This window comes from Lampris incognitus, chromosome 17 (assembly GCF_029633865.1).
Source record: "Lampris incognitus isolate fLamInc1 chromosome 17, fLamInc1.hap2, whole genome shotgun sequence".
Classification (NCBI taxonomy): domain Eukaryota; kingdom Metazoa; phylum Chordata; class Actinopteri; order Lampriformes; family Lampridae; genus Lampris; species Lampris incognitus.
Genome location: NC_079227.1, coordinates 36473279 through 36495373, shown reverse-complemented (window position 1 = coordinate 36495373; position 22095 = coordinate 36473279). Strand labels below are relative to the sequence as shown.

General features: G+C 44.4%; 1 protein-coding gene across 1 annotated transcript in view; it reads right to left on the bottom strand.

Annotated features, from left to right (window-relative positions):
* fra10ac1 (FRA10A associated CGG repeat 1) overlaps nucleotides 1-21816 on the bottom strand; it is a 30241-nt gene extending 8425 nt beyond the window's left edge. Inside the window, exons 1-8 of the mRNA XM_056296773.1 lie at nucleotides 21754-21816; nucleotides 20898-20980; nucleotides 15800-15892; nucleotides 14356-14401; nucleotides 13021-13097; nucleotides 12227-12310; nucleotides 10707-10791; nucleotides 10231-10276 (exon numbers count right to left, since the gene is read on the bottom strand). Of these exons, the coding sequence (XP_056152748.1) occupies nucleotides 10231-10276; nucleotides 10707-10791; nucleotides 12227-12310; nucleotides 13021-13097; nucleotides 14356-14401; nucleotides 15800-15892; nucleotides 20898-20980; nucleotides 21754-21771 (532 nt within the window). The 5' untranslated portion in view covers nucleotides 21772-21816. The remainder of the gene's footprint in view (nucleotides 1-10230; nucleotides 10277-10706; nucleotides 10792-12226; nucleotides 12311-13020; nucleotides 13098-14355; nucleotides 14402-15799; nucleotides 15893-20897; nucleotides 20981-21753) is intronic.
* Between the last annotated feature and the right edge of the window lie 279 nt (nucleotides 21817-22095).

Sequence of the window (22095 nt, the reverse complement as noted above, 5' to 3'; positions counted from 1 at the left end):
CCTCCTTTCTCCTGCGCCTTCTATCCCCGGCCAGACGTCTGTTACAAGTCTGCTATTATCCTGCAGAGAGGCTTAACGCTGACATTGATCGGCCAATGCAGGAGACTCCCACTCCTAATTGTGGGATGGGGGAACCTGTCCGAGGGCCTGGACCTCATCATCAGTCAGGTGATGCAGTCCCGTCCTCTGAGACCAAACAGCAAGACTTCGCTCACGTGCCGTGTTAAGCCCCTATGCCGCTCGTTAGAGAAAGCAGGAGCTGAAGTGCCAGACTTTAATTGCTAGGTTTAACCTGCACACACAACAACCAAGATAAGGTGCACAACACATAAATAAGGAAACAATGTGAGTGGTGTGCTGACAAATATTTATGCCTGCCAGAGTTACTGTCAAAAATAGGAATTTCCTCTTGAAGTGAATATCTCATTTCGTTATGTTGTTAATTATATTTGCTTTGTCGCCTGTCATTTCTCCATTCTAAAAGATTTTGTTTGTTTTGAACTTTGACAGTTTCCAATCCAACTTGTCTGGACAGTGGTTCATTAATATTTATGAGACGTCCTCATAGCAAAAGGACATGTTTTCTCAGCTGAGTGATATTTCTTTTGACTAATTCACAAAAAAAAGAAAAAATATTTGATATCCGGTTTATTATTTTCACACGTAGGGAATTTAATTTGGAGTTTGTCAACACGCCAATTCATCTCATCTCATGTTCAGCCGCTTCTCCGGGGTCGGGTCGTGATGGCAGCAAGCTAAGTAGGGCACTCCAGACGTCCCTCTCCCCAGCAACGCCCTCCAGCTCCTCCTGGGGATCCCAAGGTGTTCCCAGGCCAGATTGGACATGTAGTTCCTCCAGCGAGTTCTGGGTTTATCCCGGGGTCTCCTCCCAGTTGGCCGTGCCCAGTAAACCTCCAAAGGAAGGCGCCCAGGAGGCATCCTAATCAGATGCCCGAACCACCTCAACTGGCTCCTTTCGACGCAAAGGAGCAGCGGCTCTACTCTGAGCTACTCCAAGCTCCTCACCCTATCTCTAAGGCTGAGCCCAGACATCCTACGGAGGAAACTCATTTCAGCCACTTGTAGCCGTGATCTCACCCTTTCAGTCACTACCCAAATTTCATGACCATAGGTGAGGGTTGGAACGAAGACTGACTGGTAAATTGAGAGCTTTGCCTTCCGGCTCAGCCCCCTCTTCACCACAACGGTCCGGTACAACGTCCACATTACTGCTGATGCTGCACCTGTCAATCTCCTGCTCCATCCTACCCTAGCTCGTAAACAAGGCCCCGAGATACTTGAATTCCTTCACTTGAGGCAACATCTCATCCCCAACCCGGAGGGAGCAATCCACTATTGTCCAGTAGAGAACCATGGCCTCAGACTTAGACATGCTGACTCTCATCACGGCCATTTCACACTCAGCTGCACACCACCCCAATGTGTGCTGGAAGGCGCGCTCTGATAAAGCCAACAAAATCACATCATCTACGAAGAGCTGAGATACAATTCTGAGGTTCCCAAAATGGGCACACTGCTCAGCTTGAGCTCCTCTCCATGAATATCACAAACAGAATTGGAGACAAGGGACAACCTTGGCGAACTCCGACACCCACCGAAAACATGTTTGACTTTGTGCCGAGAATGTGGGCACAGCTCTCACTTTGGTTATACAAGGACACTCCAAATCATCAGCTTATTAAAAGATCTAAACTGGATTATAGTGAATACTACACAAATGGGCAAAATGGGGTTTAAAAAACAAAAAAGATCCAAAAATTGAGGCGAGTTGAGATGTTGTTATTCCTCAGGGGCCAAAACACAAACAGCTTGAGAAACCGGACATGTAAACTGTAGTGTGAATTTTATTTTAAACGAGTGCCAGAGGTGGAAAAACCCGGTCCAGAAAGTAAAAACCCTAACCGTGTCTTTACTCCATCCATGTATTAAACCAGCTGATTTGGGAAACTAGTCAGTGCAATCTGATGGTTAAGGTTTTTTACTTTCTGGACCAGGTTTTTCCACCTCTGATGAGTGCTTGATATATTAACGATGTTAGTTCTCCAGCCACTGGATGAGATTTGAAAAGCTTGTTAGCATTTCATATTTCTCAAGGGCCGATCTGAAAAAAATAAAATAAAATAAAATCTTGAAATGTTGCAACTACTTTTTCAAACTATAATTACAATCTTGAAATCTCAGTCTGTTCTTTGAAGTCTCTGATGAGCGGCCTGTTTCACTCTGTGTGAGTGTGAATTAAGGAACGTGCCACCTGTTAGTCACGGGGCCAACGCTGGGGCCAACGCTGGGGCCATAAGTCAGTACTGGAGAATCCTCTGCCTTCCCCGTCACCATGATGTCAGTCCACTCGCACTGCAGCTCTCTCTCTCTCTCTCTCTCTCTCTCTCTCTCTCTCTCTCTCTCTCTCTCTCTCTCTCTCTCTCTCTCTCTCTCTCTCTCCCCCCCCCCCAATGGCCCAGCTCATATTCTCTCTCTACCTCACACACACACATATTTATAGATTCCTACAACTACAGGGCACTGTGATTCTATATGCTAAATATACATTTTGTGCTTTGATGACTGGTTTGTGTGTGTGTGTGTGTGTGAGTGTGTGTGTGTGTGTGTGTGTAAACAGGAAAACACATGTTCCCTGACCTCCCTCGGTAACTATCCAAGCACCCTTGATCAAGGCACCAAACCAATGAAAGTGTTCATTGAAAGTTAAGTGATGGACAACAGAGTAGACGAGGACGATCTGTCCATCTATTCCATCCAAATCCTGTGTGAGCGTGTGGACGTGCATAGCCATCCTTCTCCCTGCAACGAGCCACCCTGCATGGTGCCGTCAAAACGAGTCTGTTCTAAAGTGGCCTCGCTAATCCAAGGATAACAAACGGGTGGACTAAAATGGATGCCAGGGAAAAGACTATGTCCATTGTCTTCATGGCACTGAGCGGACTTCCCCCACACCCAGCACTAATGGACAGCGCACAAAGAGGAAAACACCCGTTTTAAAAGTGACGTCACAAGCAGCTTCTCAGCCTCATGAAGACTAACTGCAGGGGATGTTCTGCGGGTTGATGCCCACTGTGTTTGTGACGGCGGTGTGAATAGGTGTGACAGCCTCACGTGCCGTGGGCGTCTGGCTGTCCGGTGCCGGCTTACTAAGCCTGCTACGTCAGAGGCTCCTGATGCCACCAGCCAGGCCTCGGTGTCAGGAGGCCACCCTGCTGCACAGATGGCCACGCCATATGCACGCCATGGATGACGTTCCCGGATGGAGGCGTGCCGTCACTGTCCTTTCACTTTTCATCAACCCTTAGTTTACCGGGAAGGCCAAAGGGTCGGCAAATTTGTATTCAACAGAGAGGATCATTTGAAAACTTTTGTAGAAGAGCACAATGCAAACGCAAACAAGCCTACGATGACCATTACCACATTCTTTTTTTTTGGGGGGGGGGGGATTTTCCCCCCTTTTTCTCCCCAATTGTATCCGGCCAATTACCCCTCTCTTCCGAGCTGCCCCAGTCGCTGCTCCACCCCCTCTACCGAACCGGGGAGGGCTGCAGACTACCACATGTCTCCTCCAAATACATGTGGAGTCGCCAGCCACTTTTCACCTGACGATGAGGAGTTTCACCAGGGGGACGTAGCGGGTGGGACGATCATGCAATTCCCCCGTTCCCCTTCCCCCCTGAACAGGCACCCCGACCAACCAGAGGAGGCGCTAGTGCAGTGACCAGGACACATACCCACATCCGGCTTCCCACCTTGCAGGACATGGCCAATTGTGTCTGTAGGGACAACCAACCAAGCTGGAGGTAACACGGGGATTCAAACCGGCGATCCCCGTGTTGGTAGGCAACAGAATAGACCGCTACACTACCTGGGCACTCACCACTGCCTGCTAATATTAACCAGTGTTGTAAGAGCTTATAGGTGTCCTATTACTCAATTACCAATTCATGTTTACGGCTATGCATGATAAAGCATCACCAATGAATTCATCCACAGCTAATTACCCTGGGGCTGAGATATAGAATGATAAAATAATAGTAAAAGAAAAATAAGAAGAGGAAAAACCTCCAGGAGTATACCGACCAAATGGGATGTACCCTGCAGAAAATGCACAGAGGTGTGTTGATCAATGAAAACCAGAAGAAAGCAAGAGGACCTCAAAAAAAAGGTCACAGCATAGTTGGAGGAAGGTGGTGCTGTGTGAGCCGCTCTGCTTGGTGTTGACTCACATCTCCAACACACAGGACGGCTTCATCAGCAAACACCCCAAACACAGCATTCACTCTGATGCATGCCAAACATAGGAATGACCCTGACTGTCTCTGACCTTTGACCTGAGCCCAGTTTACACTGGCTCGTTAGGAGGGGAAACAAAAGCCTTCAATCTGTGGATAGACATGTCAGCAAGAAAACTGCTGTTGACACCAAGACTCACTCACGTCACTCAACTCTCAATGTCTTTCTGTCTTATCAATAACATCTGACCTCCCCCATCATGAAAAATGACTTTTCAGAACAACAAGTTAAAAGAAAAAAGGGGGGCGCCCCGGTGGCTCCCCTGGTAGAGTGGTACCCCATTAAGCTGAGTGAGTCCTTACTGCAGCAGCCTGGGTTCGAATACGGCCCTGGGGCCCTTTGCTGCACGTCATCCCCTCTCTCTCCCCTGCCTTTCTTGTCTCTATCTACTATCACTATCTATCACTAAAGATTAAAAGACTACAGACCTTAGTAAAAAGGCAGGTTTTCAGTAGTCTTGTAAAACTGTCCAAAGAAGCAGCGTTGTAGATCTTTGCTGGAAGAAAGCTCCAGATGGTGGGGCTTCCACACTTAAGACTTGATCCCCAAAAAGTCCACAGGATGGTGTGGGGGATGGAAAGCAGGCCCGTGTCTGTGGACCGCAGATTCCAGGATGGAATATAGGGGTTGAGGAGGTCTGATGGGTACTGGGGGGTAAGGGCATGGAGGGAGGTGAGGAGGAAGATTTTATAAGAAATGCGGGATTTGACCGGGAGCCAGTGAAGGTGGACAAGGGTGGGAGTGATATGTTTCCAGGGTTTTGGTGCAGGTGAGCACCCTGGCAGCTGAATTCTGCACATACTGAAGCCTGTCTAGGGCTTTGCTAGGTACCCCAGACAGGATTAGGACTCATTGCAATAATCCAGACGGGAGGTGATGAAGACATGGATGAGGGTCTCTGCCACGGAGTCTGAGAGTAATGGCCAGAGTCTGGAGATGTTTTGAGGTGAAGAAAGCAGATTTGGTGACAGACTTGCTGTGTGACTGGAATGAGAGGATGGAGTCCAGAATGACACCAAGGGTAGAGCGACGCTGTGTGGATTTAGTGATGTACTGACGCTGTAATGGCCGGGTTAGTTTTTTCCCAGAAATAGGGCATGAAGGGCCAAGTTGGGCCAATGTGTACACTAAAGTTGTGTTGGAATCAATCTCATAATCCTTATTGTGTAATAACCTCTAATCTGTGTCCCTTGCTCCTGTCACTCTGGACTGTGGGGCTTCTGCTAAAGGATAAAGTCCAACATCGATCTTCAACATCGTGACATGTACCTCCCGCTCTCTCTCTCTCTCTCTCTCTCTCTCTCTCTCTCTCTCTCTCTCTCTCTCTCTCTCTCTCTCTCTCTCTCTCTCTCTGTCATATCCTAGCTCTCCCATATGACAGGCAGGTCAACGCTCTTCATGACCACCTGACTGGGTGAAGGGAATACAGCACAGTTTAAACCCAATTATCAACATGTCCTCCGGCCACAGCACACAGCTACTAAACAAATCAACGTCAGGAAGCTGACTCCACAGAAAGCTCCGGAAAAAGCTCAAAAGCAGGTTTCTGAGCAACAAGTGCTCCTCGACAAGCAATAAATCCACAAGACCGACTTCCTGCAATATAACGGGATATCTACCTAGGAATATAAAGGGATACCCCCCCCCCCCATTTCTAAGCAGATTTGCTGTGGGAGTCAACTCAGTCTGAAAGCCACTCGCACTACGCTTCCTACAAATACTAAGAAACGGGCTGAGCCTTCAGGATACCCTGCGTCTGGTAACTGGTCATACATGGAAGAAGCACAGGAATTCTGGGTGAGAATTCCAAGGGAAAACTGCTGCAGACTCTCTGTAGAACTCAAGTGTCCCATGTACTACATGCCACGTAGTATTTCTCTAGGAAACACCAAAACAAGGGCACGGCGTGTAATCCCACTTCCTGTGGGGAGGGGGGGGGTTAGTGGGCTCAGGGACTATCAAAGGCCAGATTACACGGTGCTAATCTGGAACAACATATTGGCTTATTAGGCTTTCTCAGCATGCAAAGCCACATATGTCTATGTGTGTGTGTGTGTGTGTGTGTGTGTGTGTGTGTGTGGTGTGCGTGTGTTTCCCTTGAGAAATTTCTGTTTGCATCTTTATTTCTTATGTCCTTCATTTTTTCTTTGTATTCAAAGGATATGAAAATACTAATTAGTCTGCGTGCGTGCGTGTGTGTGTGTGTGTGTGTGTGTGTGTGTGGTTTGCCCTTCCTGATTCAGTGTTACTGGTCTCAGCTCGCTGTTTCTTAAGAACTGATGCAGAAAGAAGTAACTAGGTGTTCATGTGTGCACACAAATGGCAAAATAAGAAGCGATGACATGAATTAAAAAAAATCATAATAAAAAAGAGAGACCTAGAAAGAGAGACAGAGCGAGAGACAGAGCGAGAGAACAGAGCAAGAGACAGAGTGAGAGAGAGAGAGAGATCTAGAAAAGAGAGAGAGAGAGAGAGAGAGAGAGAGAGAGAGAGAGAGAGAGAGAGAGAGAGAGAGAGAGAGAGAGATCTAGAAAGAGAGACAGAGAGAGAGCGAGAGAGATCTAGAAAGAGAGATACAGAGAGAGAGAGAGAGAGAGAGAGAGAGAGAGAGAGAGAGAGAGAGAGAGAGAGAGAGAGAGAGAGAGAGAGAGATCTAGAAAGAGAGATACAGAGAGAGAGAGAGAGAGAGATACAGAGAGAGAGAGAGAGAGATCTAGAAAGAGAGATACAGAGAGAGAGAGAGAGAGAGAGAGAGAGACGAGAGAGAGGAGAGAGAGAGAGAGAGAGAGAGAGAGAGAGAGAGAAGAGAGAGAGAGAGAGAGAGAGAGAGAGAGATCTAGAAAGAGAGATACAGAGAGAGAGAGAGAGAGAGAGAGAGAGAGAGAGAGAGAGAGAGAGAGAGAGAGATATCTAGAAAGAGAGATACAGAGAGAGAGAGAGAGAGAGAGATCTAGAAAGAGAGACAGAGAGAGAGCGAGAGAGAGAGAGAGATCTAGAAAGAGAGAGAGAGATACAGAGAGAGAGAGAGAGAGAGAGAGAGAGATAGAGAGAGAGAGAGAGAGAGAGAGAGAGAGATCTAGAAAGAGAGATACAGAGAGAGAGAGAGAGAGATACAGAGAGAGAGAGAGAAATGATGATCTCGAATTTGGTTGTTTGGAGAGATTTCTGAAATACCTCCAGGCACACAGAGTTAAAGTAATTTATTTATCTATTTGTTTATTGATTTTATTGTAAACAGACAAACGTGTTGTGGACAAACCCCGGCACGAAGACAGGATGTTCTCGGTGAAGGAAGTGATGCTGTGATGCGATCCAGCCTGTATGAAACTGTGTCCATGCCAGAGTCAGTATGAATATACACTTATAACACCATGACATCATACAGACAGCTGTCAGTTGTTCAGAGGCCGGCTTGCTGCTACTGCACTCACCATCACTGTACAACAACTCAAATCCCCCACATTTATAGTACTGTCCATTTAAAACTGTGACGTTTGAATTATGTCTAAATCTCTGTCGCCACCTAGTGGATAAACTTGTGATGTGTGTGAAGTGTGTGTGTGTGTGTGTGTGGGGGGGGGGGGGGCACACAAAGCCAGTAACAAAAGCACAGCGTGACAGAAGTAGTAACAGCCCTGGGTGTGTACAGATTATCCTCTACTTGCTCCATAGGGGCTGTTGGTTCTTTTCGTGACGCCATACTCTGCTACTGTAATACTACTGCAATACTTCCTACAATATCACATATCCATCACAGTTCAAATAATGCAACAAACAAGAAGAAGCATGACATGGTGCCAGCAGGACCGCCGCACACGGCTGAATGGGCTCAGAGTGTTGCTGTCGTAAAGTGGGGCGGTAACGTTCATCCTTTTTCGCAAGTGTGACATGTTTGTGTGCAAAACCATTGGACATGTGCGTTCGGGTAGCGTAGCGGTCTCTTCCGTTGCCTACCAGCACGGGTATCGCCGGTTTGAATCCCCTCCGGCTTGGTCCCTACAGACACAATTGCCCGTGTCTGCGGGTGGGAAGCCGGATGTGGGTATGTGCCCTGGTTGCTGCACTAGCGCCTCCTCTGGTTGGTCGGGGCACCATTTCAGAGGGAAGGGGGAACTGGGGGGGAATAGCGGGATCCTCCTACGTGCTACGTCCCCCTGGTGAGACTCCTCACTGTCAGGGGAAAAGAAGCGGCTGGTGACTCCACATGTATGGGAGGAGGCATGTGGTAGTCTGCAGCCCTCCCCGGATCGGCAGAGGGGGCGGAGCAGAGACCGGGACGGCTCGGAAGAGTGAAGTAATTGGCCAAGTACAATTGGGGGGGGGGGACATGTTTGAGAATACATATATATGAAGAGTTCATTGGTAAAAACAGATAACGGCACAACTAACTCACCAACACTAAAAGCTGCCATAAAATGACTGCATCACGCCGCATAAGATGCAACTTGATTGATTGGTTGGTAGTTGGTTGGTTGATTGATTGATCTCTCAAAATGGCTCATTTAATGCACTTGAGTCATAAAAGAGGCGCAGGGTTTCAAACTGAGAAGAATCAGCTGATCCCAGCATTACAGGTTCTACCTCGGAGGTCTCATTTCGGCCACAACATCAGCAGAGCTACTAAATACCTGGGCCTGACAGGGCCGCTGTTTCAACCTGCACACTTTTAGAAGAATCCGTGTTTGAAGAGCTGCTGAAGTGGTGCGCCAGACAAGACTGGTGCAAAACTGATACCCAACCTAAATTTGGAAGCTTTTTTTTTCTTCTTTAAAATCCAACTTCAAAATTAATATTTTGCTTTGCTAAATAAGGTAATCGTGAACTGCACTAAGTCGGGAAAAACAGATTATTATTTTGCAGCGTTCAACTCATTCACTAATAGTAGAGATGCAGTCACATGCTCTAAATACTGTGTGCTGATTGGCTGGATTTATCGGCTTTAGTCAAATAACAGAAGTGTCTCTTATGAAACGCTAACACACTGTCAAATGGAAACATCACCTGTTACGATCATATATTAGAGATCATGTATCATATTTTAGATCATATATTAGATCATATATCATATTTTAGATCATATATTAGATCATATATCATATCTAAGATCATATATTAGATCATATCATATTTTAGATCATATATTAGATCATATATCATATCTAAGATCATATATTAGATCATGTATCATATTTTAGATCATATATTAGATCATATATCATATATTAGATCATATGTCATATTTTAGGTCATATATTAGATCATATATCATATTTAAGATCATATATTAGATCATATATCATATTTAAGATCATATATTAGATCATGTATCATATATTAGATCATATATTAGATCATATATCATATCTAAGATCATATATTAGATCATATATCATATTTTAGATCATATGTTAGGCCATGTAAAGCATTATGTAGCACATTTTTGGCAGGACATGTTTACTGCTTACTAATATGATATACTAATATATTAATAAAATATGAATATATTACTAAAATATCATTGATATTTTTACATTATTTTAATTAATTATTAATGACCGTTATTTATTTATTTGTTATTAACTGAACAGACTGTATTGTTAACAGTTTGGGGGATTTTTTGGGAGGGGGGGGTTGCTTTGTCCTCTCTGTTTTTGTATGTTTTTGACGGTGTCTTTTTTGGAAATTTTGGATGTGTGTTTTTATCTTTTGTGTTGCACCGCTGTGAGCTGGGTGAAACGAAATTTCGTTTCTTTTGTGTACGCAAGTACATAGAAGAAATGACAATAAATTGTTCCTGATTCCTTAATTATTTAATTGTTTTAATAACATTAATATTATTAAAATTAAAATAATACTGATAAAATTTTAATGTATAATATTATTAATAAAGGTAAAGGGAGGGCCATGCCTTACCTTTGCCAGACACAACTTCATTCTCAATACGCCATCGAAACCCAAACTGTTGGAAAGACAGAAAAACGACCATTTTAACTTGTGAACTAGTAGTGTTACTTATCAAACAGTACATCATATTTCAGGTCCCCCCCCCCCCACACACACACACACACTCAATATGTGTTTCCCAGTAATATGCTTTTTGAATGGTCCACAAAGCTCACTTTGGATGTTCAGAGAAAAAAACGAATTGGAATGTTAACGACTTCTCTGGCGGCAGCTTTTAGAAAAATACTTGGTGTTAATGTCACGCTACTTTGTGTTATACGACTCGTCCAGTGTTGCTTTTGTCTTTTTTTAAACTTGCTACTTCTTTCCTAACTAAGCTAATGATCACTTTGTAACTTATCCATCCATCCATCCATCCATCCATCCATCCATCCCTCCATCCCCCCATCCCTCCATTCATCCCTCCATCCAGCCCTCCATCCTACCTTGTTTTCCTTGTATCTGCTGAGGTCGGCTATGCAGTACTCTTTAAACAGCTTGTCGTAATACCTCTTGGCCAGTTCCTTTTCCCTGGACAACACAAGAGCAGCAGTGAGGGGGGCGGCAGGCCAGATACGGACGCTGACGCAGCGGTGGCCTTCCTCATGAATATTCATGTTAACAGTGCAACACATAAAGCCTGGGATCAACTTTTTTTAGTGGACAGGATTCAGAATTCCACCGCATTATTTCATCCCTCAGGAGACACACAACTTTTCAGAACAGACTTGAACTGGACTCAGATAAACTGACAAACCCACCACCCACAGTCCAAAACCTAGCAGTGTTGAACTGGTGGCTCGTGTTGTTTTAGAGTTCACGGCTGGATACATATTATGACTTCCCGCTTCCGGTGTGGGACGATGGCAGCGCAAATTCACATTTGCAGCGGCCTCACCCAGCACCGTCCATGCAGTGTCTTTGTCCACATCTGCATCTAAGTGTCTTCATTTGATGGCTGGGAGAGCCTGGTCTGCTGCGTCCTGTGGGCCCAGGGACCACGGCCCTGCCTGGAGCTGTGCCCGAAGGGGAAACACTGAGGGCAGTCTGACAGGACGCGGAAGTGGGGCAGGCTAAGCTAACTGCTAGCCCATGCAGACCGGCAGTTCTGATAACACCAAGGGCGGTCTGGCAGTGGCCTCGCCTGGCGTTGTGTGGAGTGCGGGGAGGTGTGTCTTCGTCGATGGCTGGGAGAGCTGGTGTTGGATCGGCTGGGAGAGCTTGGTCTGCTGTGTCCTGTGGGCCCAAGGACCACGGCCCTGCCTGGAGCTGTGCCCGAAGAGGAAACACCGAGGGCGGTCTGACAGGACGTGGAAGCGGGGCAGGCTAAGCTAACTGCTAGCCCATGCAGACCGGCGGTTCTGACAGTCATCCTGGCTGGAGTTCGTTCTCCTGGACAGTGATTTTTTTTTTCTTTAGTTTAGATACGTGTGTTAGTTTGGATATGTGTGTTAGTTTGGATATGTGTGTTAGTTTGGATATGTGTGTTAGCTTAGATACGTATGTGTGTTAGTTTGGATATATGTGTTAGTTTGGATATGTGTGTTAGTTTGGATATATGTGTTAGTTTGGATATGTGTGTTAGTTTGGATATATGTGTTGGTTTGGGTATATGTGTTAGTTTGGGTATATGTGTTAGTTTGGGTATATGTGTTAGTTGGGTATGTGTGTTAGTTTGGGTATATGTGTGCATGAAATGAAATGACACAAAGTGTTTCTGATTCTGATATTTGTTGGATCAAGTCACAACTTAAAACTTTTAAGTTTAAAATCCATTTTGATTAAAAAACAGCTTTAGAATCTTTACTTTTGATAGTACTGATAAAGTATTTGCACAGGCAGGCTAATATACACACACACGTGTCTGAGAAAAAAGATAGAGAACAATAAGCTAGGTTAACACATCAGTCACACTGACATCCATCCCTTCCTGTTGGTACTGACGTCAGTGACTGCTGATAATTACCATGTCATGTCTTCTTCATCCTCCTCCCGCCACAGAAATCGATGGTTCTCCCGTACCACATCCAGATCTGTTTTGTCCTTGGTTCTGTGAGAACGAGAGGCTTAACACGGGTTAGGAGAACTGGAGGAGAAGAGGAGCAGGTTAATGAAATAACAACACTTTATAAACACTGCATTATCAGCACCGCACAAAACACTGGCTTGAGCTATGACATATGAGAGACATGAGCTAAGTACTTGACTCATGTCTTTTTTTGGGGAATTTTTTTTCCCTCCTTTTTCTCCCCAATTGTACTTGGCCAATTACCCCACTCTTCCGAGCCGTCTCGGTCGCTGATCCGATCCACCCCCTCTGCTGATCCGGGGAGGGCTGCAGACTACCACATGCCTCCTCCCATACATGTGGAGTCATCAGCCGCTTCTTTTCACCTGACAGTGAGGAGTTTCACCAGGGGGACGTAGCGCGTGGGAGGATCACACTATTCCCCTCAGTTTCCCCTCTCCCCCGAACAGGCGCCCCAAACGACCAGAGGAGGCGCTAATGCAGCGACCAGGACACACATACCCACATCCGGCTTCCCACCTGCAGACACGGCCAATTGTGTCTGTAGGGACGCCTGACCAAGCCGGAGGTAACACGGGGATTCAAACCACCGATCCTCGTGTTAGTAGGCAACGGAATAGACCGCTATGCCACCTGGGCCGGAATAGACCGCTATGCCACCTGGGCACCCAATTCATGTCTTTACCCAGATGCTGTGATACATGGGAGCTGACACTGAGAAACATACTCACGTGGAGCGTTTGAAGTCGGCCAGCTTCCCTCCATAGTAAAGTATGTAGTCACTCACAAATTTTTTATGTCGCTCAAACTGGAGAGGTTAGGTTAAGGTCTATCTTCACACTGCCACGAGTTACACCCCTAACTTCAACTTTTGCATGTCTCTTGCCATGTGGTTGTGTTTCCCTTCACTACTACCTCTGACAGGTACCAGAGTGACCTCTGCAGCTGGGGTCTGACATCTCCGGTGATGAAGTAAACCTCTGTGGGATTATGTGTCACTGTGATGTTCTGGTGCTGTTGAAGTACTAAAATAAACTCATCTCACAAGAATCAGTTGTGAATTGTGCTGGAGCAGAGTCACAATGTGGTTTGGGAACCCAACAGGAAACAGATGTGGATGAGATCGTTTGTAATTTAAGATGAGAGTTTTATTTCTGGTCATCTCTTCAGAGGCTTCTTTTTTGTCTCGCAAACACTTCTTTTAGCTTTCAGTGTCCCGTCACCCTGCTTTAACGCTTTGCCGTTGTGTTTCCGCTTCCAGTGTGGGAAGATGGCGGCACAAATTCACGTTTGCAGTGGCCTCACCCAGTACCATCCATACAGTGTCTTTGTCCACGTATAAGTTTTTGTCTTCATTTGATGGCTGGGAGAGCTGGTGCTGGATCGGCTGCGAGAGCTTGGTCTGCTGCATCCTGTGGGCCCAAGGACCACGGCCCTGCCTGGAGCTGCACCCAAGGAGGAAACACCGAGGGCGGTCTGACAGGACACGGAAGAGGGGCAGGCTAAGCTAACTGCTAGCCCATGCATACTGGCAGTTCCGATAACACCGAGGGTAGTCTGGTGGCGGCCTCTCCTAGCCTTGACTGTGTTTTTAGTGTCGTCATGTGCAGTGCGGGGAGGTGTGTTGAGGGTGTCTGGCAGGGAGAGCTGATCAGCTGGGGGAGCCTGGTCTGCTGTGTCTGGTGGGCCCAGGGACCATGGCCCCTGCCTGGAGCTGCACCCGCAGAGGAAACACCGAGGGCGGTCTGACAGGACGCAGAAGCGGGGCAGGCTAAGCTAACTGCTAGCCCATGCAGACCGGCAGTTCCGACAGTCATCCTGGCTGGCGTTTGTGCCTTGGACAGTGATTATTTTTATTATTTTTTTTTGCTTAGTTTGGGTGTGTTAATTTGGACATATGTGTTCTTGTAGTTTTTGGATATGCGTTTTCGTATTTGTGTTGCACTGCTGTGGGCTGGAGAAAACAATATTTTGTTTCGTTTCATGCACGCAAGTACATGAAATGACATGACAAATTGTTCCTGACTCCTGATTCCTGTTTTATGTGCAAAAGAATAGGAGGATACAGCATTCATTGAGATCAGGTGGGCTCTTCTGTTTCGGGCCTCCTCTCTGAGAAGCAGGAGATGCAGACATTAGCAATGAGATCTCACATTCAGTCACTGCATTACTGTCATTACAGTGTGAGCTTTATACAGGAGATAGTTAGCTATGTATTAAAACTGCACCCTGAATCAGAGCATCACAGAAAGGTGAATCAGTTCATCTGGACATGCTTATTGACAGAAACATTTCATCATCATCTAAGTGACCTCTCCAGTCTAAAACAGTTTAGACAAAGAGGTCACTTAGATAATGATGAAACGTTTATGTCAATGAACATGTCCAGATGAACTGATTCACCTTTCTGTGATTTTCTTACCTCGATTATTGAGCATGCATGAAGACACTAAGTCCTTAAAATGCAAGGGTTAACTTTCGAAGCTCCACTGCAATGGATAAGCCAATATAAATGAAGGCTTCATTCACTTCTCAGATGTTGTGACCCTACTTCCTGCCCAGTCCTCCATCCATCCATCCATTAATCAAGCTGCTTACCCTGCTCTCAGGATTACGGGGATGCTGGAGCCTATCCCAGCAGCCATTGGGCGGCAGGCGGCGAGACACCCTGGACAGCCCGCCAGTCCATCACAGGGCCCACACACACACACACACACATACATATTCACACCTAGGGACAATTTAGTATGGCTAATTCACCTGACCTACATGTCTTTGGACTGTGGCAGGAAACCGGAGCACCCGGAGGAAACCCACGCAGACACGGGGAGAACATGCAACTCAACACAGAGAACAACCCGATGATCCCCAAGGTTGGACTACCCTGTGGCTCAAACCCAGGACCTTCTTGCTGTGAGGCGACCGCGCTAACCACTGTGCCACCGTGCCGCCACCTGCCCAGTCCTGTTTTTGACTAATAAATTGAGATACCTTGACCAGATGCTTTACAAAAAACTAAAGACAGTGGACAGAAAAAAAATTAATGAATTATGCTTAATTTAGCAGGTCTTTATGCATGCTAAATAATCCAGGTAAGGAAGTAACAGGAAGTTGAATCAGTTCATCTGGACACAACGTTTGTTGGGAGAGTAAATGTTGTGTCCACATGAACTGATTCAACTTTCTGTGAAATTTAGCAGAAGGTTAATAAGTTTCTTCACAATGATATTGTAAGGACGATGTATTAACATCACCATGATTATGTGTTATTTAAAAGCGTTCAGTCCAGAGTAAACTCTACACTGATGTAACTCGGAAAGGGACTCATAGAAATATTAGGATCAATATAGTAAATGAGATTGTTTTTTGACTTGTTAATGGCACACGGTCAAAGAAGAATGACGCTGTCCCATCATTGTGTCTTAAGGACAAGAGACTGAAAGGACAATGGTTAATTTGACTTAATGGTATTTACATGAGTATTGCTTTATTTGTATGATTGTAGATTACCTGTCGACTTCATCAGAATGGAAACTCCGATGGGCAACCTGGGACTCCTTTCTTTTCTTGAAAGGCTTCTGCAAAATTTCATCCTCACGTTTCCTGTCAACAAAGCCACAGGTCAGACGAGAACAGAGAGCACATGTTACTTGCTCACATTTGGCCTACCGTCTTGATATACCAATCCAAATAACAGCTCTGTGCCCAAACAACAGATATGTGGCTGTTATTTGGATTTCATACATATCTACTTATGTAAGTATTCATGTATGTATGTACATACAAACATGTGTGTCTTCTTACCCACAGGGAAAGCACTGTGCACATTTCAAGACTAACACTGAATACTAAAAAAACAACACTAACGTATTAAGGACAACAGCTAATCCACAAATATTCAATTCATAAAGGCTTTCCCCGCAGTTCATTTCAATGGTTATAGTCGGTGATAAGGTGCACAAGTTTTTGTGTCTTCCAACACAACAGCCAGATGCAGAAGATACATATGTTTAGCTTCTCACCCTTTGTCACCTAATATGTTGATGACACTGTATCTTATAAGTTGCTTCTAAATCGTTTTGGGTAAAAGCATGCCCTAAGTGACTAACTGCTATTATCACATGTGTTGCCCCAAAATGAGTGTTTTTAATTGATCTATAGGTGACCTCAATACATATGATCTCAACTTCTGTCACCTCAGCACCCAGCTCATTTGCATGAATTCACTCTCAGTTCTGCTATATCAGTCATTTTATTATACATCATAATACTGGAAATGAATGAATGAAAATGTAAATAATTTAAATATATGTATTTGTATATTTTACATATATTAAATTACATATTTTTACCACAAATGTTATTTCTTTGTGTTGCGTTTGTGTTCTTCTTTTCAGGTAATGTTTCAACAATATTTACAAATAGCATCTCATAACTGCTGTTTGTAGTGACCGCAATGAAATCCACAATGGTTTGGGAGCTCTAAGGAAAGGCAATGGTGTTACTTAGTCATCTCACAGCTATCAAAAACCATATAAAACAAGAAAAAAGTACTTCATAAATACTTTGACAATATTTTTGTTTAAGTTTTCATTTGGAATGTAGTTAAGCCAGGGGGGCACAATATTCTAGAATTCTGTGGCAGTTGGAAGAATGAAGAAGGATCAGATTATAAGGATCAGATTGTTACAAAACATTAGAGACCACAAAAGGATGTAATTTGGATTTGTGAATGCCCACTGCCTACCCAGCCACTGACCTCACCGCAATTCACTGTGAGGAGGTGATGGGTAGATATGGTGCCAAGGAGAGAAATGTGGAGCGACAGATGGTGGTGGATTTAGCGAAAAGGATGGAAATGGCTGTGGTGAATACATATTTTGAGAAGAGGGAGGAGCACGAGGTGATGTATAAGAGTGGAAGAAGGTGCACACAGGTGGACTATATCTTATGCAGGAGGCACGATCTGAAAGGGATTGGAGACTGCAAGATGGTGACAGGGGAGAACGTAGCTAGGCAGCATCAGATGGTGGTCTGTAGGATGACTTTGGAGACCAAGAAGAGGAAGAGAGTGATCAAATGGTGGAAGCTGAAGAAGGAAGACTGTTGTGTGGAGTTCAGAGAGGAGTTAAGACAGGCACTGGGTGATAGTGAAGAGTTGCGGGATGGCTGGGCAACCACTGCAGAAATAGTGAGGAGACAGCTAGGAAGGTACTTGGTGTGCCATCAGGACAGACGAAAGATGACAAGGAGACTTGGTGGTGGAATGAGGAAATACAGCAAAGTATACAGAGGAAGAGGTTGGCAAAGAAGAAGTGGGATGGTCAAGAGATGAAGAGAGTAGACAGACAGGAGTTCAAGGAGATGCGGTGTAGAGTGAAGAGGGAGGAGGCGAAGGCAAAGGAAAAGGCGTATGGTGAGTTGTATGAGAGGTTAGACACTAAGGAAGGAGAAAAGGACTTGTACTGATTGGCTAGACAGAAGGACTGAGCTAGGAAGGATGTGCAGCAGGTTAGGGTGATGAAGGATAGAGATGGAAATGTACTGACAAGTTAGAAGGGTGTGTTGAGAAGATCGAAGGGGTAGTTTGAGGGGCTGATGAATGAAGAAAATGAGGGAGAGAAGGTTGGATGATGTGGGGATAGTGAATCAGGAAGTGCGGTGGATTAGCAAGGAAGAAGTGAGGGCAGCTATGAAGAGGATGAAAACTGGAAAGGCAGTTGGTCCAGATGACATACCTGTGGAGGCATGGAGATGTTTAGGAGATGGCAGTGGACTTTTTAACTAGGTTGTTTAACACAATCTTGGAAAATGAGAGGATGCATGAGGAGCGGAGAAGAAGCATACTGGTACCGATTGTCAAGAACAAGGGCGATGTGCAGAACTGTAGCAACTACAGAGGTATAAAGTTGATCAGCCACAGCATGAAGATATGGGAAAGAGTAATAGAAGCTAGGTTAAGAGGAGAGGTGATGATTAGTATGCTGGGAGCAGCAGTATGGTTTCATGCCACAAAAGTGCACTACAGATCGTTGATCATCTGGTCATTGACACCAATTTGACTAAGTAACAATAACAATCGACAGCTCTGTGATTTCACAAAGTGTGGCAGCCAAAAATCTTGGTTTGATCCCAGCCTTTCCTTTGATAAGCACATTAAAGCAACTATCAAGACTGCTTTTTTTTTCATTTACATAGCTTAGCTAAAATCTAGTCTTGACTGTCTGTGGCTGATGCAGAGACTCTAATACATGTATTTGTTTCATCCAGACTTGATGACTGTAATGTTCTGTTTTCAGGTCTGCCACATGCTAGTAGTAATAGTCTTCAGATGGTTCAGAATGCTGCTGCTAGAATCCTAACTAAAACTAGAAAATATGACCATATTACACCAATTCTTGCCTCCTTTCTTTGGCTTCCTATTCATGTTAGATCAGACTTCAAGGTGCTTCTGCTGACTTATAAAATCCTCAATGGGCTTATAAAATCCTAAATGACTTATAAAATCCTAAATGGGTTTGCTCCATCACACCTGTCTGATCTCCTTAAACCGCACAATCCATCTTGAGCTCTCCGCTCTCAAAATACAGGGCTCCTGTGTGTACCCAAAGTTAAAAAGAAGTCAGCTGGTGGCAGGGCCTTTTCCTATTGGGCCCTGTTCTTGTGGAATAACCTGCCTGCTGCCATCAGATAATCAGAGTCTGGTGAGTCTTTAAATCCAAACTTAAAACGTGTCTTTTTGTCTTAGCCTACACTTAGTTGCCTTTAAGCTGAGTTCTTCACAACCTGTACTGCATGGCAGGTCGGTTTCAGTCTAAATTAATTTACCAACCACTGTTCTGCCGATGGTATTAAGGTATAGATTACTGACTATTGCAAACTGTTATTAGAGGGACAGCTCAGATTGGACAGTTTGGAGACAAAGCAAGAGAGGCAAGATTGAGATGGTTTGCACATGTGTGGAGGAGAGATGCTGGGTATATTGGGAGAAGGATGCTGAATATGGAGCTGCCAGGGAAGAGGAAAAGAGGAAGGCCAAAGAGGAGGTTTATGGATGTGGTGAGGGAGGACATGCAGGTGGCTGGTGTGACAGAGGAAGCTGCAGAAGACAGGAAGAAATGGAAATAGATGATCCGCTGTGGCGACCCGTAATGGGAGCAGCCAAAAATAGTAGTAGTAGTAGTAGTAGTTTTGGCAATTCAGGTGAATGCCAATCAGCAAAAAATAACCAAAAAACTTTGTAATGGGAGTCTCCAATTTAAATTAAATACATTTTACAATATACACTACCGTTCAAAAGTTTGGGATCACCCAAACAATTTCGTGTTTTCCATGAAAAGTCACACTTATTCACCACCATATGTTGTGAAATGAATAGAAAATAGAGTCAAGACATTGACAAGGTTAGAAATAATGATTTGTATTTGAAATAAGATTTTTTTTACATCAAACTTTGCTTTCGTCAAAGAATCCTCCATTTGCAGCAATTACAGCATTGCAGACCTTTGGCATTCTAGCTGTTAATTTGTTGAGGTAATCTGGAGAGATTGCACCCCACGCTTCCAGAAGCAGCTCCCACAAGTTGGATTGGTTGGATGGGCACTTCTTTGAGCAGATTGAGTTTCTGGAGCATCACATTTGTGGGGTCAATTAAACGCTCAAAATGGCCAGAAAAAGAGAACTTTCATCTGAAACTCGACAGTCTATTCTTGTTCTTAGAAATGAAGGCTATTCCATGCGAGAAATTGCTAAGAAATTGAAGATTTCCTACACCGGTGTGTACTACTCCCTTCAGAGGACAGCACAAACAGGCTCTAACAGGTACTATTTAATGAAGATGCCAGTTGGGGACCTGTGAGGCGTCTGTTTCTCAAACTAGAGACTCTAATGTACTTATCTTCTTGCTCAGTTGTGCAACGCGGCCTCCCACTTCTTTTTCTACTCTGGTTAGAGCCTGTTTGTGCTGTCCTCTGAAGGGAGTAGTACACACCGGTGTAGGAAATCTTCAATTTCTTAGCAATTTCTCGCATGGAATAGCCTTCATTTCTAAGAACAAGAATAGACTGTCGAGTTTCAGATGAAAGTTCTCTTTTTCTGGCCATTTTGAGCGTTTAATTGACCCCACAAATGTGATGCTCCAGAAACTCAATCTGCTCAAAGAAGTGCCCATCCAACCAATCCAACTTGTGGGAGCTGCTTCTGGAAGCGTGGGGTGCAATTTCTCCAGATTACCTCAACAAATTAACAGCTAGAATGCCAAAGGTCTGCAATGCTGTAATTGCTGCAAATGGAGGATTCTTTGACGAAAGCAAAGTTTGATGTAAAAAAAATCTTATTTCAAATACAAATCCTTATTTCTAACCTTGTCAATGTCTTGACTCTATTTTCTATTCATTTCACAACATATGGTGGTGAATAAGTGTGACTTTTCATGGAAAACACGAAATTGTTTGGGTGATCCCAAACTTTTGAACGGTAGTGTATTTTACCCTTTCAGCGTGCTTTACTGTTTTTGACGCTACCTCTAGTGGACTAGTTGTCAAAGTAACAATATTCAATGTTCTACTGGAATTTTAAATCTTATGTACAGATGTTTAATCCCTACTACCTTTTAAGGCCTTTCTGTGAAAACTCTCCTTGTCCATCCTCATCACTGAAGTCTGAGTCATAGCCTCCTCCTCCTCCATGCACCTGTGGAAACACACAGGCAAATCTGTTTGCTCAGTGCACATAAATGGAAATTTAAATGGACATTTGTGAACAAGCACACATTGCAGACTTTCAAACAACATACCCATCTTAGCCATACAAGTCCAAACTAGGCAATACTGTTATACACAGCAGGTTTAAAGCAAGTTAACGGACAGTCAACCATGCAGCGCATTGTATGCCACTTGGTGTTCACGAGGATCAACTGAGGTTCACATTGAGGGAAATTGTCTATATTAATCAATCAATCAATCAATCAATCAAGTTACATTTTTATGGCGCTTTTCTAGCTGCAACAGCCACTCAAATCGCTTTCCAACATGGACCTTATGCACACCGACATAATTCGTGAAAGGTGCGCATCAGCACACAATGCAAGACGAAAGAGGGCCTCGTCTCACAGATTAAAAAAACACACAGTGTAAAATTGCATAAAAATACCTTTACTGTATTTTTCCCTCTCTTTAAATCATACAGAGGCCATTTAACATTAGCCAAAATTAGCCTACCAAAAGATGCCAACGTTGCTTTTTGCCAGTAGTGGGATAAGAAGCTAGAATAGCAACATAGCAACCCACACACCTTTGCATGAATAGATCTGCATATAAAAACAATCTATCTCTCCCTCCCGTAACTAGTCAGCTATCCACCGAACTGTCTATAACAAATATATGAAACGCTGAATATTCGCTTTAGACGTTATAGAGAACAGTCTAAATCAAGGTCAGCTTATGTTCGACAAAGCAGATACGTGCCTTAACAAGGTTATCCATTATGTTTTCTTCGATCTCATCACCACCAAAAAACTGTACACAATCCTGTCGGCAGGTCGCGAATAGATGACGTAAAAAGCGGTCGCCGGGTGATTACGTGTCCTCACAAACTACCCGTAGAACGCTGCTCGCTAGAGAGTCTCCACTGTTTAGGTTTCGGCATAGTGCACCGTTCCAGATAATGTCATATATGTATATCTATATGTTATTTTTTGAAAAAGGTGATTTTGAAGAGAGGCCCAAATGACGTTTGCTAAAACTTTGAGATTTGATTCCAAATCGATAAATTGCCAGTCTGCGAAGCTCCTTTTTCATCTTGTATGG